This window comes from Pongo pygmaeus, chromosome 19, assembly GCF_028885625.2.
Source record: "Pongo pygmaeus isolate AG05252 chromosome 19, NHGRI_mPonPyg2-v2.0_pri, whole genome shotgun sequence".
NCBI lineage: Eukaryota > Metazoa > Chordata > Mammalia > Primates > Hominidae > Pongo > Pongo pygmaeus.
In genome coordinates, this window is record NC_072392.2 from 29,866,466 (window position 1) to 29,892,401 (window position 25,936).

A 25,936-nucleotide genomic window follows, 5' to 3' on the forward strand; every position below is an offset into this window, starting at 1 on the left:
AGCACCCAGGAAGACATCCACCTCCACCTGCACATCATTCCCCAGGTGTACACCTAGGCCCTATGGGAGCACCAGGCCCAAAGTGAGTACACAGATCCCTGGTGGCCATGAGGCACCAGGTTGACACCCAGGGCTTAAGTGGACATGAGGCCCCAGAAGAATGCTGGTCCCCAGGTGGATAAATAGGCCCCAGGCATACGTCAGGTCTGAGGTCTATATTCAGTCTTCAGGTGGACACTAGGCCCCAGGCAGACACCAGACCCCAGGTGGATACCAGTCCCTATGCAGACACCAGTCTGCAGGTGGACAGCAGGCCCCAAGAAGACATTATGGCCTAGGTTGACACCTGGGCTTCAGGGGAACACTAGGCCACAAATGGTTACCTATGCCTCAGGTGGACATCAAGCCTTAGTGGAATTCCTAGTTGCCAACTGAACATCAGGCCACAGGTGCACATCTGGCTCCAGGTAAACATCAGGTCTTAGGTGGATTCCCAATCCCCAGGTGGACATCAGAGACCAGGTTGACACAAAAAAATCCCAGTGGGTATCATGTCCCAGCAGATGTCCAGGCTCCCAGTAAACACTCCAGCCCCACTGTAACCATAACTACCGTAAGGAGAAATGGTAGGTCAAAGTACCATCATGCTCCTTGCTCACAAAACGATGCTTAGCTATTTTATTCAAAATACAATTCCTTTCATCACTCTGAGCAGCAATGTGTAGAAAGGAAAAGAAAAATAAACCAGGCCTCAAGGAATCCATCCAAAATGAGGTAGATATTGTAAGGGACAGAAATCCCCAAATGAAATGTTATAGTTGACATAGAACAGTCTTTAAAATCCATTAATTTTCCCGCGTGCTTGATATAAAGCATTATTTCCAGAGACTGAAACTAGAAAGAATTGCTTAAGACTAGGAGTCCTGTTCCAGCCTAGATTCCACACTGTTGAACATCTATACTTAGTACACCACATTATACATAGCACTGACATGACCTGTGTGCATTTAATTTTCTAATACTTGTTCATCTCTGGCATACTTTATATATATATATATATATAAAACATATATAACATACATACACACAAGTACACACACACAAAGTATATAAGGGTAGGATAGTATAATTGTGCAGTAACGTTTCTTGTGAAAGTGGTGGAAAGTGGATTGCATTGGCCACATGCTGGAATGTGCTTCCATTGGCAGACGTAAGGCTTTCAAAACTAGTCGTTTTCATTTTTCTCTAGCAACTGGGAATGTTAATAATTGAAGATGTGTTGGTATAAAAATAATCATAATAATCACAATGAAGTGGTGTTAATAATTATATCACAAGATATAATAGACATTATCGACATTATAAGATGTCAAAAAAAAGATGCCATAAAATCTTTGAGATGATTGCCACGTTAAATGCGGCCTCTTGTGCCGCCCTGGGGCGCCACTCTCGCTGGGTTCTTGGCGGTGCTCACCCTACTCCACCTGTTCAGCCCAGGCTCCTGCGCCCCCGGAGTCGCGCCATGGGAGCGAGGACCTTGCCGCGGCCCTAGACAAGGACAATGAGGAGGAGGTGCACGTGGAGTCCCCGCGGATAGGCTGGACGCCGGGCAGGAGCCTTTGCGGGGGTGCACAACCTCCTCTGGAAGCCCTGGTCGCTGCCCGGTGCCTGCTGCGCCCTGCGAGCTCCGCGGCGGTGGAGCCAGGCCTTCGCTGCCGGCTCTCGGTCCCGCCTGCGGAGCCTCTGCCCTTTGTCTTGCCTGTGGGGCCTGGGGCCTCAGCTGGCCCGGGGTTCCTGAAGTTATCTGACGATGGGCTGGCCTCTGGGACTGGGTCGTGGGCCTTGTGCACCGGCCGCCACGTCACCAGCGCCAGGCCTACCCGTGGTGCTGCTGGAGATGCGGGATGCCCGGGCTCGGGCTCTGCTGGGACCCTGGCGCTGCTAACCCTGTCACCTTCCATCGCGGCCACCATGCTTCCCGCTCGTCAGCCCTGGTCTGCAGCCTTCCTGGGACCCCTACGGCCCCAAGAAGGCATCACTCACAGCCGCTTGCGACACCTGGGCCGCCTGAACCTCTGCCAGGGCTGCGCCGCGCAAGTGGCTCCAGCCAGCCAGCCCTGGCCCATGAGCAGGACTTTCCGCTCCCCGAGATGATCGCCCTCGGCAGGGATACACGGCTATGGAGGATGCAGCGGATACCTTCCGAAGTTTGTGGACACTCTTCTGCCACACCAAAAGTTTCACCATCAGCTGCGATGCCGACTAGGGTGCAGAAACCCCTCCGGGATGTGGACCAGGCCGTGCCTTTGCTGGGCATCCGCAGTGCTGACCACCCCAAGTGCAGAACCTCACTTCGTGTTCCTCCTACTCCACATTCCACATCCAAAGTTCTCTCACCATTTCTAAGCAGGAAAATCAAAAGAAACTGAAATCAGAAAGAAAGAGAGAGAGAGAGAGAGAAAGCCATGAGCAAAAATAAAAAGAGCAAAACCTTTTGGAAAGCATAAAACTCCCCAAAGCCAAAAACTAATTCTTACCTCTTTTAAACCTTCTGCACTTCTCCAATGATGAATGATTTTTTTTTTACCACTGGCAATTCGTAATTATTAACTTCTCTGGCATTAATGAATAGAAATTGAATCACATGTGGGAGTATAATTTGTATTATATGAAGCTTTTCATATTTTAAAAAATAATTTTTCAGTTTTTCTCCATGGATTAACAATTAATGGAAAATTTTCGACATTGCTGTGTTAATGTCTCCAGACATAATTAGATGTGAATAATTTTTATAAACAGAATTTCGTGGGTGGAATTTCTCATCTTCAGGAGCTCCATAAATAACCATGTCCCAAGAGAACTGTGAATTTGGGAACTGCAAGAACTGAGTCCCAACTTGTCCAGCCTGGAAGCTTTTGGGTGATCACTCTTGCAGGTGACTTCACTGCCTTCTGTTGAAGGGCCAGTGAGAGCCTGGGGGTTTCAACCTGCAAGAGCCTTACCATTTTAGGGTTAGCATTAACAATGAGGAAAAGGCCTACTTTTTTGATATTCTCCGTATGTAATAAAATAGTTACCAAAACAAAGCAAAGTGTGAGTGGTGACTATTGAGAGGCCCTTTCTATCTTTGCTGGATTCCCAGAGATTTCTGGGTTTCTTTTGGAGTCAATAATATTTCCATGGTAATTCTGAGCTCTTAAAACCCACAATATGAGTTGCAGCCAGTGACTAGAGTTGCAGCCAGTGACTAGCGTTGCAGCTTGTTAAGCTGATCACTGGTGGTAGAGCCTTTTCGTTCTGCTCACTTCTTAAAAGGTCAGCTTGGTCAGGGATTAGTGCTACCCTGCCAGAAATAAGCAGTTAGGAATCAAGTAAAGGAGTCAGCTAAAAGTGTAATTACTAAGTAGTGAGGTCACAGCTAGATGGTTGTTGATCTCATTTTCTCTCTGCTGCTGATTTCAAGGATTTATACCGTGTTTTGATGTAACATAGAATGTATACTATGAAAGACAGTCTGTTAGCTTCTTGGAGCTATACTCCGTTACTGGAGCAGGGGACAACAATTTGAAGGACATTACTACTTAGACAGTTTAATCTGCCTTTGGCTAGAATAAACTTCAAGTTCCAAGGGCTGGGTTCAGTTGTTATGCAAATTTAGATTGTTGCAGTAAAATTTCCAAAAAAAGGATAGGACTCTTTAGACGAAATAAGAATTTAACGGTATTTGAACCCTGTTGAAGGCCAGAAAATTTAGGCAAAATCCCACGACTGAATACTCTGTGATGAGTCCCTTTAAATTCCAACATATAATCGATGTTGGTAAATATGATACGTGCACTGGAAAAGGATGTGTATCCAGTAGTCGTTGAGTGTCCCCTTCTGTATATGTCAGTTTATGTCAAGTTTGTTCATTGCGTTCATCAAATCTCCATTTCTCTTATGGATTTTTTTCTGTTGGTTCCATCGGTAATTGAAAGGTATGTTAAAATCTATATTGTAGATTAGTCCATGTTTCTTTTAGTTATATCAGTTTCTGTAGTAAATAATTTGAAGGGATATTTTATATTTAGACATATTTAAAATTGGCATACTTTTCTGGTGACTGACATCGTAAAATCTTGTGAGGAACATGACCTCACAAGAATCAGTTACTTCACCAACTGTGAGACCCTGAGGGGCTGGGTTTCTATCCTACAAGATGTGTTAGATGCCCTGACCCAAGAGCCCTCCTACCCAGAATGCATGGTTCCATGTAGCAAGGATCGTTGTGATGGTGGTGATGATGATGGTGAGGATGGTGATGGTGAAGGTGGAGGTGGTGATAATGAAGTGATAGTTATGTTGAGGATGATGAAGGTGATGATGATGGTGAGAATGGTAAAGGTGAACATGGTGATGGTGAGAATGGTGATGGTGGTGATTGTGATGGTGATAATAAGGATGGTGATCGCGAAGGTGGTGATGATAACAGCGATAGTTATGGTGAGGATAATGGTGATGATGATGAGGATGATGATGGTGAGAATGGTGATAGTGACGATGACAGTGATGGTAATGATGATAATGATGATGATTTTGAGGATGGGGAGGGTGACAATAATTATTATGGTGAGGATGGTGATGGTGAAGGTGGTGATAACGATAGTGATAGTTATGGTGAAGATGCTGGTGTTGATGATGGTGAGAATGGTGAGGGTAAGAATGGTGATGGCGATGATGATAATGTTGGTGATTGTAAGGATGGTGATGGCGATCATGGTGATGATGATAATGGTGCTGACTGGGCTATGAGGTAATGGAGGCAGAAAAGTGGCAGTTTCTAGGAAGTACAGAGCCAGCTGGGAACTGCAAGGCAACCTTAGTGGGGGTGGAAGATGTCGAGCCTCTGCCTCATTTCTAGACATCTGGGGAAAGCTCACCCCTCACAGTAGTTCCAGGAACCCCTCCATCCAGCATTTCCTTCTCGCAATCAGCATGGAGCTTTTGGGGTGCAGAGAAGTGTCTTCTATTCATTGCGCTCTGTGGGAAGGGAAAAGGGGGAGTGGTATTTATGAACCCAGTATAATACAGTAGGGTCTCATCTAATATATTTTGGGAGAATTTTCAGCTGAAGAGAGCAAGCCTCAGAGAAGTCAGGTAACTTTATCTTCAATAACATCCAGTTGTGATTTATTGGGCAGTTACTGTGTGCCAGGCAACATGCTGGGTGGTTCCTTATATGTTATCTCATGAAACCCTACAGCAACACAAGAAGACAGGCATAACTACCCCATTATAAAAATTGTGGTAAAATAAACTAAAAGTTACTGTCTAACTATGTTTATGTTTACATTTCAGTGGCATTAAATACATTCACAATGTTGTGCAACCAATTTCCAGAATGCTTTTCATCTTGTAAAACTACAATTCTGTAACTCATTTAAAAACAACTCCCCAATCACCACCCTCCCCAGGACCTGGTAGCCACCATTTTCCTGTCTGTCTCTATGGATTTGACTACTCTAGGTGCCTTGGAAAAGTGGAATAATACAGCATTTGTCTTCTTGGTCTGGCTTCTTTTGCTCAGCCTAATGTCCTCAATGTTCATTCTTGATGCAGCAGGTGTCAGAATCTCCTTCCTTTTCAAGGCTGAACACTATTCCACTGTATGCATAGAGAGCATTTTGTTGATCCGTCCATCCATCCATGGACACTTGGGTTGCTTCCACCTTTTGGTTATTGTGGATGATCCTGCTCTGAACATGGTTGTGCAAGTATCTCTTCCAGGCTAGCCCCATTATACAGAAGAGCATAGAGAGATTCTGGGATGAGGGATGACCTGCCCGGGGCCTTTGGTGAGGTCCTGGTGAAGGATCTCCCAGACCTCAAAGGCAGAGCTCCTCTCCTCACCCCACTGCCTTTCTCAGGACCTGCCTCCTGCTCCACCACACAGTGCCCACTCCCTGGTACTAGACTTGCTAAGGCCGCTTGATCCCTGAAAATTCAAGGACAGGAATTGGTGGGCACAACTACAGTCACTCACTTCTCTGTCCCCTACTGCAGATTCTGTGCCAAACAATACATGATAATGACCTGCTTTCCACTCTTTCACCAGATGTGGATGAGGCGCCTGCTGCATGCCAGGCATGTGTGGATACTGGATGGAGACCCCTGGGAAATGAGAAGATGTGAGCTCCTCAAGGCCAGGGGCATCCCTTTCACTTGCTGCTACCCTGTGAGGGATGGAGGGGAACCCTGAAGCATTGGAGAAGTGCATGAGTGACCTAGCTCAGATGATGATATCATAGTAACCCTGTTTATTCTCACCTTCCTTGTGCCAGGCATTGCGCGAAGTACTTTGCACACATTACCTGCTGTAAAGCTCAGAGACAACTGTAGGAGTGAATCTGTTATGCCTCCCACTTTACAGGGGAGGAAACTGATGCCCAGAGAGGTGAACCAGTCTTCCCCAGGCCTTGCAGCTAGTCTCTGGGATGCGGATCCAGGCGGTCTGACTCAGAGATCCCCTCATCCTCTTGGTTTTTGCCCCTGCAGCCCTCTGGCCTGTCCCCAGAGCCCTGTATCCTGCGCCACCCTGAAGATAACCTGGACATGGGCTTCAGCAAAGGCAGCAACCCGAGCACATCTCCATTTGATAGGGAGGAACCTCAGGCCCACCACAGGAGCCCTGGGCTTCAGGTGGTGTAGGTGCTGGCTGAACCACAATGCACCCATGTTGGAGGATACACCCTAGGATGGACAGCAGCAGGAGGTCTCCCTGCCCAACAACTGGTAGTGGTACCTGAGAACAAAGGAGGAGAAGGAGGCTTTGGAAATAGGTGTGGAGAAGCCCAAGGAGGAAGAAGAAGTCTTGGACTATGGGCTGCTGGATGGCCTCAAGGAACCCATCCCAGAAAAGGAACTTTGAGACTTATACCAAGGGCTGAGATGAAAATGCTCCCTATTTTCTATCCTGGAACTGCTGCAAACCTCGGTGTGACATCACAGGGCCTCATTTCCCTATTTGTAAAATGGGATTATATGGGGGTTCCAATGAGACACTGGACCGAGAGCATTTTGAGAATTGTAAAAAATGTACAGTGAGGGAATAATTATTATCAATGGATCATTGCTCTTCCAATAGTTAGTATTCTTTAGCAAATATTTGAAGGTAAAATATGATGTGTTGAGGAGGTTTGCAGCAGCTGAGACCCTCAAGAGTCTTTTCTGTCTCCATTCAAAGCTGGCCTCTGACAGGGACCTTCTTGGTGCCACCCCTGGGCCCCTCATCCTTTGTGCAGGCTTCTCAGGGTTCTTATTTCTATTGCATCTTGTGGTTCCCTAGTGGATGGCGTGCTCCATCTTCACTCAGAGATAACTGCATCTCCTCCAGGCCCATGTCCCTTGTGCAGCACCCACTGCTCCCTCACCAGGATTCAAACCTTCTGTGACTGACCTCTGCTGACCTCCCTCATTCTTTCTGCTCCTCCAGTTCCATGCCTGTGCCCCTCAATCCCGTGGCTCACACTCTCACCCAAGCTGTTCTCCATCGGGATTTCCTTGGCTCCCTTTTCTGCTCGGCAAATTTGTGTTCATCCTTCCAAGCCCTGCACAGATGTCCTCCTCCCAAAGCTCTCCCTGAGGTCACACAGTACAGGAACAAGGTAGTCCTTGCTCCCCTGCTGCCTCTGGCTTTTGTGCCTTTATCACTTTGGTGTGACTGCCTGCCTCCTGCTGAAGGGAGGCATTTTGGCTTTACTCACCTCAGTATCTCCTGGGTCCAGCTGGGTGTCTGGCGTGGCCCAGAATCGGTGCTCATCAAGGGTTTATAGTACTCACAAGGATCCAGGAATATTTTGCAAATAATACCACCCTACCCCCAACACTTCTCCAATGTTTACTTTCTCAGCTCCTTTACTCTTTGACATTCAAATTTCTAAATGGCCTGTATGTATTTACAAAGCCTGGGAAAACGCCTTCAGAGGACAAACACACCCCACCAGCAGAATGTATTTGCATTGACTAGGATTATGGATGAAATTCAGCTTTCCAGCAAATGAATCATTTGGCATTGGCTGAGTATCTGCTCTGTGCCAGATACTAAGCTGTGATCTCTAGAAAGAGACATGAACTACTGACACAGTCCTTGAACTCGAAGAGCTCAGAATCCAGTGAGCTTGATTTCTTGTAAGTTAGAGACAGAGTTCAGAGCAGAAGCTCAGGCAGGAGAAGAGAAGTAAAAGGGACACACCAGAGGCAGTGACAGCCACACAGCTGTCTGGGGACACTGAGTGCAGCAACAAATAGCTTAGGCTGCCTTGGCAGCCCAGGAAGTTATCACGGTTTGCTACTGCAGCATCTCAGTGATGCTTTTGTTATGCTGATCTCTGCAAAGCCCCTCTGTGCCCCAGCCCAGGATGGTGGCAGCCATGCTGTGGAGAAAAGGGCAGTGACCAGGACCACAGGCTCAGAGCTTGCACCCTGGGCCACTTGCGAATGGGAGCCCTTCACATGTTCTCTGCCTCTGTGTTCAGGTTGGGGGTCCCGGCCAAGGAAGGGAGATGACCCCCATGCTGGGTCAAAAGGACCCACTCCTGGGAACAGACTATCTCTTCTTTCTGGGTAATTTCTGCCTCTGCAGTGAGTGGTGAAACCAGACACATCCTCTCTGTTGGTGTGACACAAAGACAGGCATTCCTGCTCATGGGCTGCATCTTCAGATGAGGGGAGGTGTAGCACACTCCTGTGCTCTGCTGACTAAGGCAGGGACACATGTCACCCCATCAGAATGACTGCCAGACCAATGGCTAAAATAAAATCACTTCCAATATTCAAAGGAGTCACCTTCATTCATCTACAAATACTTTTCCTTTTCTTTTCTTTCTTTCTTTTTTTGTTTTGAGATGGAGTCTTGCTCTGTCGCCTAGGCTGGAGTGCAGTGGCATGATCTTGGCTCACCGCAACCTCTGCCTCCTCGGTTAAAGTGATTCTCCTGCCTCAGCCTCCTGAGTAGCTGGGACTACAGGCACCCACCACCACATCTGGCTAATTTTTGTATTTTTCATAGAGACAAGATTTCACTATATTAGCCAGGCTGGTCTTGAGCTCCTGACCTTGTGATCCACCCGCCTTGGCCTCCTACAGTGCTGGGATTACAGGTGTGAGCCACCGCGCCTGGCCCAAGTTTTTTTCTATAAAATGACCTATTGCACTCAGCGTAGGGTAAATGATGCATCATGCCTGCTGGCAACATGGGCTCTATCTGGAAAGCGAGTGCCCACCACCATGGCACAGTGCTGTGCAGTGCCTGTGTGGTGCTGAATTTCAGGAGCAGCCCCCATCCTGTGAACCACAACTACAGAGACCTTAGACATAAGCAAAGACCTCTGGTGGCCAGGCCTGCCAGCAAGGAGATGCTAACCCAGTCCTGGGGGTCTGCAGGGAGGTCGGGCCAGTGGAGAGGTGGCGAGACCCACGTATGGTCTCCCGAACTCCTGCCCATGCTATGCAATTCGGGCGAAATAGGATGGGCTCACCACACCTGGTGAGGCAGGCAGGGACTCGCCACAGCACAGAATGATCCCATAGGTCTCAAGGCGTAGTGTCAGCTGAAAATTCAATGATCCATCAGCCCTCTGCCTCCCTCCTCCTCTGAAAGAGCAGTGGCCTGCCCCACTTCTAAAAGCCCTGGGGCTCTGGAGAGCGGATCGCACCTTACGGCACACGTGCAAACAGGAACAGGGGCGAATCCGAGGTGGAGACCATTTGACCACGCGTGGCACTGGCGGATCCCACAGCAGACGGTGTGAACGTGTGTCACCGGAGGCATATGGGACGGGGTGACGGCGAAACAAACGGTGGTTTCCAGGCATGGTCCGGTGGAAGGGGGGAACAAGGGAATTTCCATCAATGCCAAGGAAAATCAAAGAACGCCTGGGAACCGGGGGTTGCGGGGGCCTGTGCCTGACCCAAGCCATGTTTCAAACCCCTACCAGAGGAGCAAAGAGGTTTCTGCAAAATTCGCCCCACCCCCAACCCTCCACCGCCCTGGTAGCCCCGACGAAACCTCCCCGGCACCCAGCCCCAGCCCCAGCCCCAGCCCAGTCCCTTTGGTTCCCTGACATTCGTTTCGGCCCGAACATCAAGGAAGTCAGTCCACCCAGGAGCAGAGGAGAGGATGTCCCTCCAGAATGAGACAGGAAGTGCAGAGGAAACGCGACACCACCTGTCCGAGAAGACAAGGCCAGTCAGGGTCGCCTAGCGCTCATTCTAGGCAATCCACCCACCCATGAGGGGAAACGTGGAGAAGAAGGAAGCTTCCCTGTCTGAGACACGTATGGAAGCCAAGAGCTTCAGGGTCGTGAGACCTGACCAATGAAGCAGAAACACGTTTGGAGAGAGAAAGAATCACGACACGGATCCCCAGGAAGTGTCTCCCTGACGGACTGGGAAGTCATCTTTGTTGAAGACATGTGGCCAGAGCGAGAGGCATCCGGGCCCCTGAGAAACAGGGGAGGCAGAGCAAGAGGGAGCACAGAGCAGAGGCCAGAGCCCAGAGCCCAGGCGGGATACAGAACCGTGCCACCGCCACGGGCATAAGGGGAGGGGTCCCAAAAGCGTGGCTTGTCCAGAGAAGCCAGCGTTCCAGTGACAGGGATAGTTGCCACCTCCCATTCCCGGCTTCCTCTTCCAGACTGTATGGTGGTGTGGCTTCATTTCTCAGAGCTCCTGTGGGGATCTTGTCCTTGGCTGCAGTGTGCTCATCTTGATCGCAGAAAAGAGGCCGCTCAGGACGGGGATGAGACTTCCATTGCTCCGGGACCGACGTATCTCCTCACGTGGACCAGGTCTTCACACACCCAAAGCGGATCCGCGGCGGCGAAGACGATTGACAACCGGCTCCATGACCCAGGCAGAGACGCACAAAGAGGCTCACCAAAGACAGCCCGACATGGTGGAAATCGGTTTGTGGCGCACAGGGTACTTTCGGCCAAAGACACACACGCACACGGGCGCACACACACACAAACCGACAGAGAGAGGGAAAGAAACACACAGAGACTGAGAGACACAGAGAGAAGAGCGAATGGGAGACACACACACACACAGACACACACACACACACATACACACACACACACACACAGACACTCACACAGAGTCATAGAGCAGAGCCATTGAAACACACACCCGCAGGCAAACCCTGAGGCTGCGGGGATCTGAACGACCCTCGGGTGAGAGAGCAGCCCAGGGGCACGCAGGCCGACCTGTCCTCGAGATCACGGCGGGAGGACTTTTGGGGAGACTCACCCCAACACCGTCAGGGCAGGCCTGAGGCTGGGATGCCGTGCTGCTTCCCGCGGACTCCGCCCGGGGTTTCCTCATCCTGGTCGGCCCTTTGCGACTCCTGCCATCCGGAGACGTTCCCGTCGACCCCGTGGAGAGGTCAGGCCGGAGCCTCAGATCCCCGACACCCAAGCACTGCCGCGGAGGGCTCCTGCTTTGCCAAGCCTCAGGGACTGGTTATTAAGACAACCGTGGGAAGCACTGTGACGGGAGAAGCCGCTCGCGCCTCGCGCATGCGCACTGGCTGGGCCGACTCGCGCTCCGCTCCTGGCAGTCAGGCTGCGTCCCCTTTAAATTAGGCCACCGCTGCGCGGCGGCGGCAGCAGCGAGGCTCCTGCTGCAGCCGCGGCGGCGGCTGGATCCGGGGTCCAGTTTGGGGCGGCGTGGGAGAGGGGGCCGCGGGTGTCCTGTCCCAGGGCCAAACCCCCAGGAGTCCTGTCCTCAGGACCTCCTTGAGCCGACTTCCACCGAGGGAGCGGGAGCTTGAGGACGCCTGCTGTGTCCTCGGGACTCCCAATCAGATCCGATTTCGGCCCCCTCCGAGTGAAATAGGATGGGCTCACCACACCTGGTGAGGCAGGCAGTGCCTCGCTGCAGCACAGAATGATCCCATAGGTCTCAAGGCGTAGTGTCAGCTGAAAATTCAATGATCCATCAGCCCTCTGCCTCCCTCCTCCTCTCAAAGAGCAGTGGCCTGCCCCGCTTCTAAAAGCCCTGGGGCTCCGGAGAGCCGACCGCGCCTTACGGGACACGTGCAAACAGGAACAGGGGCGAATCCGAGGTGGACACCATGTGACCACGCGTGGCACTGGCGGATCCCACAGCAGACGGTGTGAACGTGTGTCACCGGAGGCATACGGGGCGGGCCGACGGCGAAACAAACGGTGGTTTCCAGGCACGGTCCGGTGGAAGGGGGGAACAAGGGACTTTCCATCAATGCCGAGGAAAATCAAAGAACGCCTGGGAACCGCGGGGGTGGGGGGGCCTGTGCCTGACCCAAGCCACGTTTTCAAATGCCTACCAGAGGAGCAAAGAGGTTTCTGCAAAATTCGCCCCACCCCCAACCCTCCACCGCCCTGGTAGCCCCGACGAAACCTCCCCCTGCACCCAGCCCCAGCACCAGCCCCAGCCCCAGCCCCAGCCCCAGCCCCAGCCCCAGCCCCAGCCCAGTCCCTTTGGTTCCCTGACATTCGTTTCGGCCCGAACATCAAGGAAGTCAGTCCACCCAGGAGCAGAGGAGAGGATGTCCCTCCAGAATGAGACAGGAAGTGCAGAGGAAACGCGACACCACCTGTCCGAGAAGACAAGGCCAGTCGGGGTCGCCTAGCGCTCATTCTAGGCAATCCACCCACCCATGAGGGGAAACGTGGAGAAGAAGGAAGCTTCCCTGTCTGAGACACGTATGGAAGCCAAGAGCTTCAGGGTCGTGAGACCTGACCAATGAAGCAGAAACACGTTTGGAGAGAGAAAGAATCACGACACGGATCCCCAGGAAGTGTCTCCCTGACGGACTGGGAAGTCATCTTTGTTGAAGACATGTGGCCAGAGCGAGAGGCATCCGGGCCCCTGAGAAACAGGGGAGGCAGAGCAAGAGGGAGGACAGAGCAGAGGCCAGAGCCCAGAGCCCAGGCGGGATACAGAACCGTGCCACCGCCACGGGCATAAGGGGAGGGGTCCCAAAAGCGTGGCTTGTCCAGAGAAGCCAGCGTTCCAGTGACAGGGATAGTTGCCACCTCCCATTCCCGGCTTCCTCTTCCAGACTGTATGGTGGTGTGGCTTCATTTCTCAGAGCTCCTGTGGGGATCTTGTCCTTGGCTTCAGTGTGCTCATCTTGATCGCAGAAAAGAGGCCGCTCAGGACGGGGATGAGACTTCCATTGCTCCGGGACCGACGTATCTCCTCACGTGGACCAGGTCTTCACACACCCAAAGCGGATCCGCGGCGGCGAAGACGATTGACAACCGGCTCCATGACCCAGGAAGAGACGCACAAAGAGGCTCACCAAAGACAGGCCGACATGGTGGAAATCGGTTTGTGGCGCACAGGGTACTTTCGGCCAAAGACACACACGCACACGGGCGCACACACACACAAACCGACAGAGAGAGGGAAAGAAACACACAGAGACTGAGAGACACAGAGAGAAGAGCGAATGGGAGACCCACACACGCACAGACACACACACACACACATACACACACACACACACACACACAGACACTCACACAGAGTCATAGAGCAGAGCCATTGAAACACACACCCGCAGGCAAACCCTGAGGCTGCGGGGTTCTGCTCTCGACCAGAACGACCCTCGGGTGAGAGAGCAGCCCAGGGGCACGCAGGCCGACCTGTCCTCGAGATCACGGCGGGAGGACTTTTGGGGAGACTCACCCCAACACCGTCGGGGCAGGCCTGAGGCTGGGATGCCGTGCTGCTTCCCTCGGACTCCTCCCGGGGTTTCCTCATCCTGGTCGGCCCTTTGCGACTCCTGCCATCCGGAGACGTTCCCGTCGACCCCGTGGAGAGGTCAGGCCGGAGCCTCAGAGCCCCGACACCCAAGCACTGCCACGGAGGGCTCCTGCTTTGCCAAGCCTCAGGGACTGGTTTCTAAGACAACCGTGGGAAGCACTGTGACGGGAGAAGCCGCTCGCGCCTCGCGCATGCGCACTGGCTGGGCCGACTCGCGCTCCGCTCCTGGCAGTCAGGCTGCGTCCCCTTTAAATTAGGCCACCGCTGCGCGGCAGCGGCAGCAGCGAGGCTCCTGCTGCAGCTGCGGCGGCGGCTGGATCCGGGGTCCAGTTTGGGGCGGCGTGGGAGAGGGGGCCGCGGGTGTCCTGTCCCAGGGCCAAACCCCCAGGAGTCCCGTCCTCAGGAACTCCTTGAGCCGACTTCCACCGAGGGGGCGGGAGCTTGAGGACGCCTGCTGTGTCCTCGGGACTCCCATTCAGATCCGATTTCGGCCCCCTCCGAGTGAAATAGGATGGGCTCACCACACCTGGTGAGGCAGGCAGTGCCTCGCTGCAGCACAGAATGATCCCATAGGTCTCAAGGCGTAGTGTCAGCTGAAAATTCAATGATCCATCAGCCCTCTGCCTCCCTCCTCCTCTCAAAGAGCAGTGGCCTGCCCCGCTTCTAAAAGCCCTGGGGCTCCGGAGAGCCGACCGCGCCTTACGGGACACGTGCAAACAGGAACAGGGGCGAATCCGAGGTGGACACCGTGTGACCACGCGTGGCACTGGCGGATCCCACAGCAGACGGTGTGAACGTGTGTCACCGGAGGCATACGGGGCGGGGCGACGGCGAAACAAACGGTGGTTTCCAGGCACGGTCCGGTGGAAGGGGGGAACAAGGGACTTTCCATCAATGCCGAGGAAAATCAAAGAACGCCTGGGAACCGCGGGGGTGGGGGGGCCTGTGCCTGACCCAAGCCACGTTTTCAAATGCCTACCAGAGGAGCAAAGAGGTTTCTGCAAAATTCGCCCCACCCCCAACCCTCCACCTCCCTGGTAGCCCCGACGAAACCTCCCCCTGCACCCAGCCCCAGCCCCAGCCCCAGCCCCAGCCCCAGCCCCAGCCCCAGCCCCAGCCCCAGCCCAGTCCCTTTGGTTCCCTGACATTCGTTTCGGCCCGAACATCAAGGAAGTCAGTCCACCCAGGAGCAGAGGAGAGGATGTCCCTCCAGAATGAGACAGGAAGTGCAGAGGAAACGCGACACCACCTGTCCGAGAAGACAAGGCCAGTCAGGGTCGCCTAGCGCTCATTCTAGGCAATCCACCCACCCATGAGGGGAAACGTGGAGAAGAAGGAAGCTTCCCTGTCTGAGACACGTATGGAAGCCAAGAGCTTCAGGGTCGTGAGACCTGACCAATGAAGCAGAAACACGTTTGGAGAGAGAAAGAATCACGACACGGATCCCCAGGAAGTGTCTCCCTGACGGACTGGGAAGTCATCTTTGTTGAAGACATGTGGCCAGAGCGAGAGGTATCCGGGCCCCTGAGAAACAGGGGAGGCAGAGCAAGAGGGAGGACAGAGCAGAGGCCAGAGCCCAGAGCCCAGGCGGGATACAGAACCGTGCCACCGCCACGGGCATAAGGGGAGGGGTCCCAAAAGCGTGGCTTGTCCAGAGAAGCCAGCGTTCCAGTGACAGGGATAGTTGCCACCTCCCATTCCCGGCTTCCTCTTCCAGACTGTATGGTGGTGTGGCTTCATTTCTCAGAGCTCCTGTGGGGATCTTGTCCTTGGCTGCAGTGTGCTCATCTTGATCGCAGAAAAGAGGCCGCTCAGGACGGGGATGAGACTTCCATTGCTCCGGGACCGACGTATCTCCTCACGTGGACCAGGTCTTCACACACCCAAAGCGGATCCGCGGCGGCGAAGACGATTGACAACCGGCTCCATGACTCAGGCAGAGACGCACAAAGAGGCTCACCAAAGACAGGCCGACATGGTGGAAATCGGTTTGTGGCGCACAGGGTACTTTCGGCCAAAGACACACACGCACACGGGCGCACACACACACAAACCGACAGAGAGAGGGAAAGAAACACACAGAGACTGAGAGACACACAGAGAAGGGCGAATGGGAGACACACACACACACAGACACACACACACACACATACACACACACATACACACACACACACACACACAGACACTCACACAGAGTCATAGAGCAGAGCCATTGAAACACACACCCGCAGGCAAACCCTGAGGCTGCGGGGTTCTGCTCTCGACCAGAACGACCCTCGGGTGAGAGAGCAGCCCAGGGGCACGCAGGCCGACCTGTCCCCGAGATCACGGCGGGAGGACTTTTGGGGAGACTCACCCCAACACCGTCAGGGCAGGCCTGAGGCTGGGATGCCGTGCTGCTTCCCGCGGACTCCGCCCGGGGTTTCCTCATCCTGGTCGGCCCTTTGCGACTCCTGCCATCCGGAGACGTTCCCGTCGACCCCGTGGAGAGGTCAGGCCGGAGCCTCAGAGCCCCGACACCCAAGCACTGCCACGGAGGGCTCCTGCTTTGCCAAGCCTCAGGGACTGGTTTCTAAGACAACCGTGGGAAGCACTGTGACGGGAGAAGCCGCTCGCGCCTCGCGCATGCGCACTGGCTGGGCCGACTCGCGCTCCGCTCCTGGCAGTCAGGCTGCGTCCCCTTTAAATTAGGCCACCGCTGCGCGGCGGCGGCAGCAGCGAGGCTCCTGCTGCAGCTGCGGCGGCGGCTGGATCCGGGGTCCAGTTTGGGGCGGCGTGGGAGAGGGGGCCGCGGGTGTCCTGTCCCAGGGCCAAACCCCCAGGAGTACCGTCCCCAGGACCTCCTTGAGCCGACTTCCACCGAGGGAGCGGGAGCTTGAGGACGCCTGCTGTGTCCTCGGGACTCCCATTCAGATCCGATTTCGGCCCCCTCCGAGTGAAATAGGATGGGCTCACCACACCTGGTGAGGCAGGCAGTGCCTCGCTGCAGCACAGAATGATCCCATAGGTCTCAAGGCGTAGTGTCAGCTGAAAATTCAATGATCCATCAGCCCTCTGCCTCCCTCCTCCTCTCAAAGAGCAGTGGCCTGCCCCGCTTCTAAAAGCCCTGGGGCTCCGGAGAGCCGACCGCGCCTTACGGGACACGTGCAAACAGGAACAGGGGCGAATCCGAGGTGGACACCGTGTGACCACGCGTGGCACTGGCGGATCCCACAGCAGACGGTGTGAACGTGTGTCACCGGAGGCATACGGGGCGGGGCGACGGCGAAACAAATGGTGGTTTCCAGGCACGGTCCGGTGGAAGGGGGGAACAAGGGACTTTCCATCAATGCCGAGGAAAATCAAAGAACGCCTGGGAACCGCGGGGGTGGGGGGGCCTGTGCCTGACCCAAGCCACGTTTTCAAATGCCTACCAGAGGAGCAAAGAGGTTTCTGCAAAATTCGCCCCACCCCCAACCCTCCACCGCCCTGGTAGCCCCGACGAAACCTCCCCCTGCACCCAGCCCCAGCCCCAGCCCCAGCCCCAGCCCCAGCCCCAGCCCCCCCCAGCCCCAGCCCAGTCCCTTTGGTTCCCTGACATTCGTTTCGGCCCGAACATCAAGGAAGTCAGTCCACCCAGGAGCAGAGGAGAGGATGTCCCTCCAGAATGAGACAGGAAGTGCAGAGGAAACGCGACACCACCTGTCCGAGAAGACAAGGCCAGTCAGGGTCGCCTAGCGCTCATTCTAGGCAATCCACCCACCCATGAGGGGAAACGTGGAGAAGAAGGAAGCTTCCATGTCTGAGACACGTATGGAAGCCAAGAGCTTCAGGGTCGTGAGACCTGACCAATGAAGCAGAAACACGTTTGGAGAGAGAAAGAATCACGACACGGATCCCCAGGAAGTGTCTCCCTGACGGACTGGGAAGTCATCTTTGTTGAAGACATGTGGCCAGAGCGAGAGGCATCCGGGCCCCTGAGAAACAGGGGAGGCAGAGCAAGAGGGAGGACAGAGCAGAGGCCAGAGCCCAGAGCCCAGGCGGGATACAGAACCGTGCCACCGCCACGGGCATAAGGGGAGGGGTCCCAAAAGCGTGGCTTGTCCAGAGAAGCCAGCGTTCCAGTGACAGGGATAGTTGCCACCTCCCATTCCCGGCTTCCTCTTCCAGACTGTATGGTGGTGTGGCTTCATTTCTCAGAGCTCCTGTGGGGATCTTGTCCTTGGCTTCAGTGTGCTCATCTTGATCGCAGAAAAGAGGCCGCTCAGGACGGGGATGAGACTTCCATTGCTCCGGGACCGACGTATCTCCTCACGTGGACCAGGTCTTCACACACCCAAAGCGGATCCGCGGCGGCGAAGACGATTGACAACCGGCTCCATGACCCAGGAAGAGACGCACAAAGAGGCTCACCAAAGACAGGCCGACATGGTGGAAATCGGTTTGTGGCGCACAGGGTACTTTCGGCCAAAGACACACACGCACACGGGCGCACACACACACAAACCGACAGAGAGAGGGAAAGAAACACACAGAGACTGAGAGACACACAGAGAAGAGCGAATGGGAGACACACACACACACAGACACACACACACACACATACACACACACATACACACACACACACACACAGACACTCACACAGAGTCATAGAGCAGAGCCATTGAAACACACCCGCAGGCAAAACCTGAGGCTGCGGGGTTCTGCTCTCGACCAGAACGACCCTCGGGTGAGGGAGCAGCCCAGGGGCACGCAGGCCGACCTGTCCTCGAGATCACGGCGGGAGGACTTTTGGGGAGACTCACCCCAACACCGTCAGGGCAGGCCTGAGGCTGGGATGCCGTGCTGCTTCCCGCGGACTCCGCCCGGGGTTTCCTCATCCTGGTCGGCCCTTTGCGACTCCTGCCATCCGGAGACGTTCCCGTCGACCCCGTGGAGAGGTCAGGCCGGAGCCTCAGAGCCCCGACACCCAAGCACTGCCACGGAGGGCTCCTGCTTTGCCAAGCCTCAGGGACTGGTTTCTAAGACAACCGTGGGAAGCACTGTGACGGGAGAAGCCGCTCGCGCCTCGCGCATGCGCACTGGCTGGGCCGACTCGCGCTCCGCTCCTGGCAGTCAGGCTGCGTCCCCTTTAAATTAGGCCACCGGTGCGCGGCAGCGGCAGCAGCGAGGCTCCTGCTGCAGCTGCGGCGGCGGCTGGATCCGGGGTCCAGTTTGGGGCGGCGTGGGAGAGGGGGCCGCGGGTGTCCTGTCCCAGGGCCAAACCCCCAGGAGTCCTGTCCTCAGGACCTCCTTGAGCCGACTTCCACCGAGGGAGCGGGAGCTTGAGGACAACTGCTGTGTCCTTGGGACTCCCATTCAGATCCGATTTCGGCCCCCTCCGAGTGAAATAGGATGGGCTCACCACACCTGGTGAGGCAGGCAGTGCCTCGCTGCAGCACAGAATGATCCCATAGGTCTCAAGGCGTAGTGTCAGCTGAAAATTCAATGATCCATCAGCCCTCTGCCTCCCTCTTCCTCTCAAAGAGCAGTGGCCTGCCCCGCTTCTAAAAGCCCTGGGGCTCCGGAGAGCCGACCGCGCCTTACGGGACACGTGCAAACAGGAACAGGGGCGAATCCGAGGTGGACACCGTGTGACCACGCGTGGCACTGGCGGATCCCACAGCAGACGGTGTGAACGTGTGTCACCGGAGGCATACGGGGCGGGGTGACGGCGAAACAAACGGTGGTTTCCAGGCACGGTCCGGTGGAAGGGGGGAACAAGGGACTTTCCATCAATGCCGAGGAAAATCAAAGAACGCCTGGGAACCGCGGGCGTGGGGGGGCCTGTGCCTGACCCAAGCCACGTTTTCAAATGCCTACCAGAGGAGCAAAGAGGTTTCTGCAAAATTCGCCCCACCCCCAACCCTCCACCGCCCTGGTAGCCCCGACGAAACCTCCCCCTGCCCCCAGCCCCAGCCCCAGCCCCAGCCCCAGCCCCAGCCCCAGCCCCAGCCCCAGCCCAGTCCCTTTGGTTCCCTGACATTCGTTTCGGCCCGAACATCAAGGAAGTCAGTCCACCCAGGAGCAGAGGAGAGGATGTCCCTCCAGAATGAGACAGGAAGTGCAGAGGAAACGCGACACCACCTGTCCGAGAAGACAAGGCCAGTCAGGGCCGCCTAGCGCTCATTCTAGGCAATCCACCCACCCATGAGGGGAAACGTGGAGAAGAAGGAAGCTTCCCTGTCTGAGACACGTATGGAAGCCAAGAGCTTCAGGGTCGTGAGACCTGACCAATGAAGCAGAAACACGTTTGGAGAGAGAAAGAATCACGACACGGATCCCCAGGAAGTGTCTCCCTGACGGACTGGGAAGTCATCTTTGTTGAAGACATGTGGCCAGAGCGAGAGGCATCCGGGCCCCTGAGAAACAGGGGAGGCAGAGCAAGAGGGAGGACAGAGCAGAGGCCAGAGCCCAGAGCCCAGGCGGGATACAGAACCGTGCCACCGCCACGGGCATAAGGGGAGGGGTCCCAAAAGCGTGGCTTGTCCAGAGAAGCCAGCGTTCCAGTGACAGGGATAGTTGCCACCTCCCATTCCCGGCTTCCTCTTCCAGACTGTATGGTGGTGTGGCTTCATTTCTCAGAGCTCCTGTGGGGATCTTGTCCTTGGCTGCAGTGTGCTCATCTTGATCGCAGAAAAGAGGCCGCTCAGGACGGGGATGAGACTTCCATTGCTCCGGGACCGACGTATCTCCTCACGTGGACCAGGTCTTCACACACCCAAAGCGGATCCGCGGCGGCGAAGACGATTGACAACCGGCTCCATGACCCAGGCAGAGACGCACAAAGAGGCTCACCAAAGACAGGCCGACATGGTGGAAATCGGTTTGTGGCGCACAGGGTACTTTCGGCCAAGGACACACACGCACACGGGCGCACACACACACAAACCGACAGAGAGAGGGAAAGAAACACACAGAGACTGAGAGACACACAGAGAAGAGCGAATGGGAGACACACACACACACAGACACACACACACACACACATACACACACACATACACACACACACACACAGACACTCACACAGAGTCATAGAGCAGAGCCATTGAAACACACACCCGCAGGCAAACCCTGAGGCTGCGGGGTTCTGCTCTCGACCAGAACGACCCTCGGGTGAGAGAGCAGCCCAGGGGCACGCAGGCCGACCTGTCCTCGAGATCACGGCGGGAGGACTTTTGGGGAGACTCACCCCAACACCGTCAGGGCAGGCCTGAGGCTGGGATGCCGTGCTGCTTCCCGCGGACTCCGCCCGGGGTTTCCTCATCCTGGTCGGCCCTTTGCGACTCCTGCCATCCGGAGACGTTCCCGTCGACCCCGTGGAGAGGTCAGGCCGGAGCCTCAGAGCCCCGACACCCAAGCACTGCCACGGAGGGCTCCTGCTTTGCCAAGCCTCAGGGACTGGTTTCTAAGACAACCGTGGGAAGCACTGTGACGGGAGAAGCCGCTCGCGCCTCGCGCATGCGCACTGGCTGGGCCGACTCGCGCTCCGCTCCTGGCACTCAGGCTGCGTCCCCTTTAAATTAGGCCACCGCTGCGCGGCGGCGGCAGCAGCGAGGCTCCTGCTGCAGCCCCGGCGGCGGCTGGATCCGGGGTCCAGTTTGGGGCGGCGTGGGAGAGGGGGCCGCGGGTGTCCTGTCCCAGGGCCAAACCCCCAGGAGTCCTGTCCTCAGGACCTCCTTGAGCCGACTTCCACCGAGGGAGCGGGAGCTTGAGGACGCCTGCTGTGTCCTCCGGACTCCCATTCAGATCCGATTTCGGCCCCCTCCGAGTGAAATAGGATGGGCTCACCACACCTGGTGAGGCAGGCAGTGCCTCGCTGCAGCACAGAATGATCCCATAGGTCTCAAGGCGTAGTGTCAGCTGAAAATTCAATGATCCATCAGCCCTCTGCCTCCCTCCTCCTCTCAAAGAGCAGTGGCCTGCCCCGCTTCTAAAAGCCCTGGGGCTCCGGAGAGCCGACCGCGCCTTACGGGACACGTGCAAACATTAACAGGGGCGAATCCGAGGTGGACACCGTGTGACCACGCGTGGCACTGGCGGATCCCACAGCAGACGGTGTGAACGTGTGTCACCGGAGGCATACGGGGCGGGGCGACGGCGAAACAAACGGTGGTTTCCAGGCACGGTCCGGTGGAAGGGGGGAACAAGGGACTTTCCATCAATGCCGAGGAAAATCAAAGAACGCCTGGGAACCGCGGGGGTGGGGGGGCCTGTGCCTGACCCAAGCCACGTTTTCAAATGCCTACCAGAGGAGCAAAGAGGTTTCTGCAAAATTCGCCCCACCCCCAACCCTCCACCGCCCTGGTAGCCCCGACGAAACCTCCCCCTGCACCCAGCCCCAGCCCCAGCCCCAGCCCCAGCCCCAGCCCCAGCCCCAGCACAGTCCCTTTGGTTCCCTGACATTCGTTTCGGCCCGAACATCAAGGAAGTCAGTCCACCCAGGAGCAGAGGAGAGGATGTCCCTCCAGAATGAGACAGGAAGTGCAGAGGAAACGCGACACCACCACCTGTCCTAGAAGACAAGGCCAGTCAGGGTCGCCTAGCGCTCATTCTAGGCAATCCACCCACCCATGAGGGGAAACGTGGAGAAGGAGGAAGCTTCCCTGTCTGAGACCCGTATGGAAGCCAAGAGCTTCAGGGTCATGAGACCTGACCAATGAAACAGAAACACGTTTGGAGAGAGAAAGAATCATGACACGGATCCCCAGGAAGTGTCTCCCTGACGGACTGGGAAGTCATCTTTGTTGAAGACATGTGGCCAGAGCGAGAGGCATCCGGGCCCCTGAGAAACAGGGGAGGCGGAGCAATAGGGAGGACAGAGCAGAGGACAGAGCCCAGAGCCCAGGCGGGATACAGAACCGTGCCACCGCCACGGGCATAAGGGGAGGGGTCCCAAAAGGGTGGCTTGTCCAGAGAAGCCAGCGTTCCAGTGACAGGGATAGTTGCCATCTCCCATTCCCGGCTTCCTCTTCCAGACTGTATGGTAGTGTGGCCTCATTTCTCAGAGTTGCTGTGGGGATCTTGTCCTTGGCTGCAGTGTGTTCATCTTGATCACAGAAAAGAGGCCGCTCAGGACGGGGATGAGATTTCCATTGCTCCGGGACCGACGTATCTCCTCACGTGGACCAGGTCTTCACACACCCAAAGCGGATCCGCGGCGGCGAAGACGATTGACAACCGGCTCCATGACCCAGGCAGAGACGCACAAAGAGGCTCACCAAAGACAGGCCGACATGGTGGAAATCGGTTTGTGGCGCACAGGGTACTTTCGGCCAAAGACACACACGCACACAGACAGGCACACACACAAACCGACAGAGAGAGGGAAAGAAACACACAGAGACTGAGAGACACAGAGAGAAGAGAGAATGGAAGACACACACACGCAGACACAGACACACACACAGACACACACACAGACACTCACACAGAGTCATAGAGCAGAGCCATTGAAACACACACCCGCAGGCATCCCCTGAGGCTGCGGGGTTCTGCTCTCGACCAGAACGACCCTCGGGTGAGAGAGCTGCCCAGGGGCATGGAGGCCGACCTGTCCTCGAGATCACGGAGGCAGGACTTTTGGGGAGACTCACCCCAACACCGTCAGGGCAGGCCTGAGTCTGAGATGCCGTGCTGCTTCCCACGGACTCTGCCTGGGGTTTCCTCATCCTGTTCGGCCCTTTGTGACTCCTGCCATCGGCAGACGTTGCCGTCGACCCCGTGGAGAGGTCAGGCCGGAGCCTCAGAGCCCCGACACCCAAGCACTGCCATGGAGGGCTCCTGCTTTGCCAAGCCTCAGGGACCGGTTTCTAAGACAACCGTGGGAAGCACTGTGACGGGAGAAGTCGCTCGCGTCTCGCGCATGCGCACTGGCTGGGCCGACTCGCCCTCAGCTCCTGGCAGTCAGGCTGCATCGCCTTTAAATAATGGCGGCTGCGCGGCGGCAGGCGGGCTCCTGCTGCAGCTGTGGCTGGGGCTGGATCCGGGGTCCAGTTTGGGGAGGCGTTGGTGAGGGGGCCGCTGATGTCCCAGGGCCAAGCCCCAAGGAGTCCCTTCTTCAGGTCCTCCTTGAGCCGACTTCCACCGATGGAAGGGGAGCTTCAGGGCGGCTGCTGGGTTCTGAGAACTCCTCTTCAGATCCGAGTTTGGACCCCTCCGTGTGAGAAAGAATGGGCTCAGCATATCTGGCGAGGCAGACAGGGCCTCCCTGCATCACAGAATGATCCCATGGCCCTCAAGGCATGGCGTCAGCTTAAAGTTCACTGAACCGTGATCCCTCTGCCTCCCTCCTCTTTTGAAACAGCAGTGGCGTGCCCCACTTCTAAAAGCCCTGGTGCTCCTGCAAGCCGACACCGCTTTCAGGACAGGTTCAAACAGGGACGGGGCGAATCCGAGGTGGAGACAACGCGATCACGCGTGGCACTTGTGTATCCCAGAGCAGATGGTGTGAATGTGTGTCACCGGGGCATATGGTGCGATGGCTAAACCAACAATGGTGTCCACGCATGTGCCCCTTGGAAGGGGGGTAAAGGTGACCTTTCCATCAATCCCCGGGAAAGACAAAGAACACCTGGAAACCACCGCCACGCGCATAAGGGGAGGAGTGCCAAAGGGGTTACTTGTCCTTAGAGGCCAGGATTCCGTTGACCGGAATCCTGCCATGTCCCGTTCTTAACTTCTGTAAGATTTCGGTGTGGGGCTTCTTTTCTCAGAGAAGAGCCACAAGGAGATAGCACTGTCTCCTTTCAAGTCGGTCTGCTCCCCTCCTGCAAGACAAGTAGCTCCAGTGAGGCTTTTGTTGTTGTTGTTGTTTTCCTATAGTGTGGTCATGTTGATCGTAGAAAAGAGGTAGCTCAGGATCGGTATGAAATTTCAATGTCTTTGTGGAAGACGCATCTCCTCACATCGTGGAGGCCTTCAGAAACCAATGTGGAACCGCCCCGGAAACGATGGACAACTGACAACATGAGCCAAGCAGAAATGCAGAAAGAGGCTGCATGAAGACACGCTGACATGCAAGAAACCTCTTCGTAGCTCACTGGGCACATTGTTCCCAACACACACACACACACACACACACACACACACACACACACACATACACGGGCACACACACAGAGACAGAGAAAGCAAGAGACACAGACAGAGAGTGAGAGACATAGAAGAGAGAATGGGAGACACAGGTCCACAGACATAGAGCAGTGGCCGAGAAACGCACACCCCCAGGCAATCCCTGAGGCTACGGGGTTCTGCTCTTCAGGAGTACGACCCTAGGGTGGAGTGCAGCCCACGGGCACACAGGCTGACCTGTCCTCGACATCGCGGGGGGCAGCTGTTTTGGGGGCACTCACCTGAACACTGTCCGTGCAGGCCTGAGGCTGTGAGGCTGCGCTGTTTTCCCTGGACTCCCTCTGCTCTTTCTGCATCGTGGTCGACTCTCCGTGTATTCTGGTGTCCTGAAACTGTTTTGTCGACCCATAGGATTGGTCAGGCTGGAGCCTCAACACCAACTCACTGCCACGAAGGGCTCCTGCTTTGATAAGGTTCAGGGAGTCGTCCTCAGCCAACCGTTGGAGTAACTGTGACAGGATAATGGGCTCGCGCCTCGCGCATGCGCATTTCCCAGGGCAACGCCTGGTTTGCTCTTCAAGGTCTGGCTGCGGCCCTTTTAAACAGGTTCTGTGATGCGTGGACTTGGGTTTCTGTGGCAGTCGCGGTGGTGGCTGGAGCGGGGATGTAGTAGGGGGCATTGTGGGAGTGGGGGCTTCCGGCCCCCCAGGGCAAGACCCCGGGAGTCCTGTCCTCAGGACCTCCTTGAGCCGATTTCTACTGGTGGAGGTGGACCCTGCTTGAGGGTGCCGTTTCGGGTCTCCGGACTCACAGGCTGGCGTGCATTGTTGTGATCATAGCTCACTACAGCCTCAATCTCCCAGGCTTAAGCAATTTTCTTGCCTCAGCGTCCCACGTACCTGGGACTACAGGTATGTGCCCGCACACTCAACTACTTTTCTTCAAAAATATTTTTGTACGAATGGGGACTTACTATGTTGCCTGGCTCATGTCAAACACCTGGGCTCAAGCCGTCCTCCTGCGCTGGCCTCCCAATGTGCTG

The 25,936-nt window shown here is 55.6% G+C and overlaps 1 protein-coding gene across 7 annotated transcripts; it reads right to left on the bottom strand.

Moving 5' to 3' along the window:
* Window positions 1-937: 937 nt before the first annotated feature.
* On the bottom strand, window positions 938-23,606 carry LOC134738690 (putative NAD(+)--arginine ADP-ribosyltransferase Mav). Of its 7 annotated transcripts, none has more exons than XM_063655990.1 (3): window positions 23,418-23,606; window positions 4,920-5,019; window positions 938-2,425 (listed from the first exon to the last, which is right to left on the bottom strand). In XM_063655990.1, the coding sequence occupies exon 3, from the start codon at window positions 1,971-1,973 to the stop codon at window positions 1,476-1,478; it is 498 nt and encodes a 165-aa protein (XP_063512060.1). In that variant the 5' UTR covers window positions 1,974-2,425; window positions 4,920-5,019; window positions 23,418-23,606; the 3' UTR covers window positions 938-1,475. The 7 variants fall into 7 exon arrangements, with proteins under 7 accessions (XP_063512060.1, XP_063512062.1, XP_063512064.1 ...); XM_063655992.1 differs by lacking the exon at window positions 23,418-23,606 and adding an exon at window positions 21,014-21,217; XM_063655994.1 differs by lacking the exon at window positions 23,418-23,606 and adding an exon at window positions 21,014-21,210 and having other exon boundaries at window positions 938-2,402.
* Window positions 23,607-25,936: the final 2,330 nt, after the last annotated feature.

What these genes read in the sequence shown, in the direction of transcription:
- LOC134738690 (XM_063655990.1), bottom strand. Translation starts at nt 1,973, where the DNA reads ATGGTGGCCGCGATGGAAGGTGACAGGGTTAGCAGCGCCAGGGTCCCA.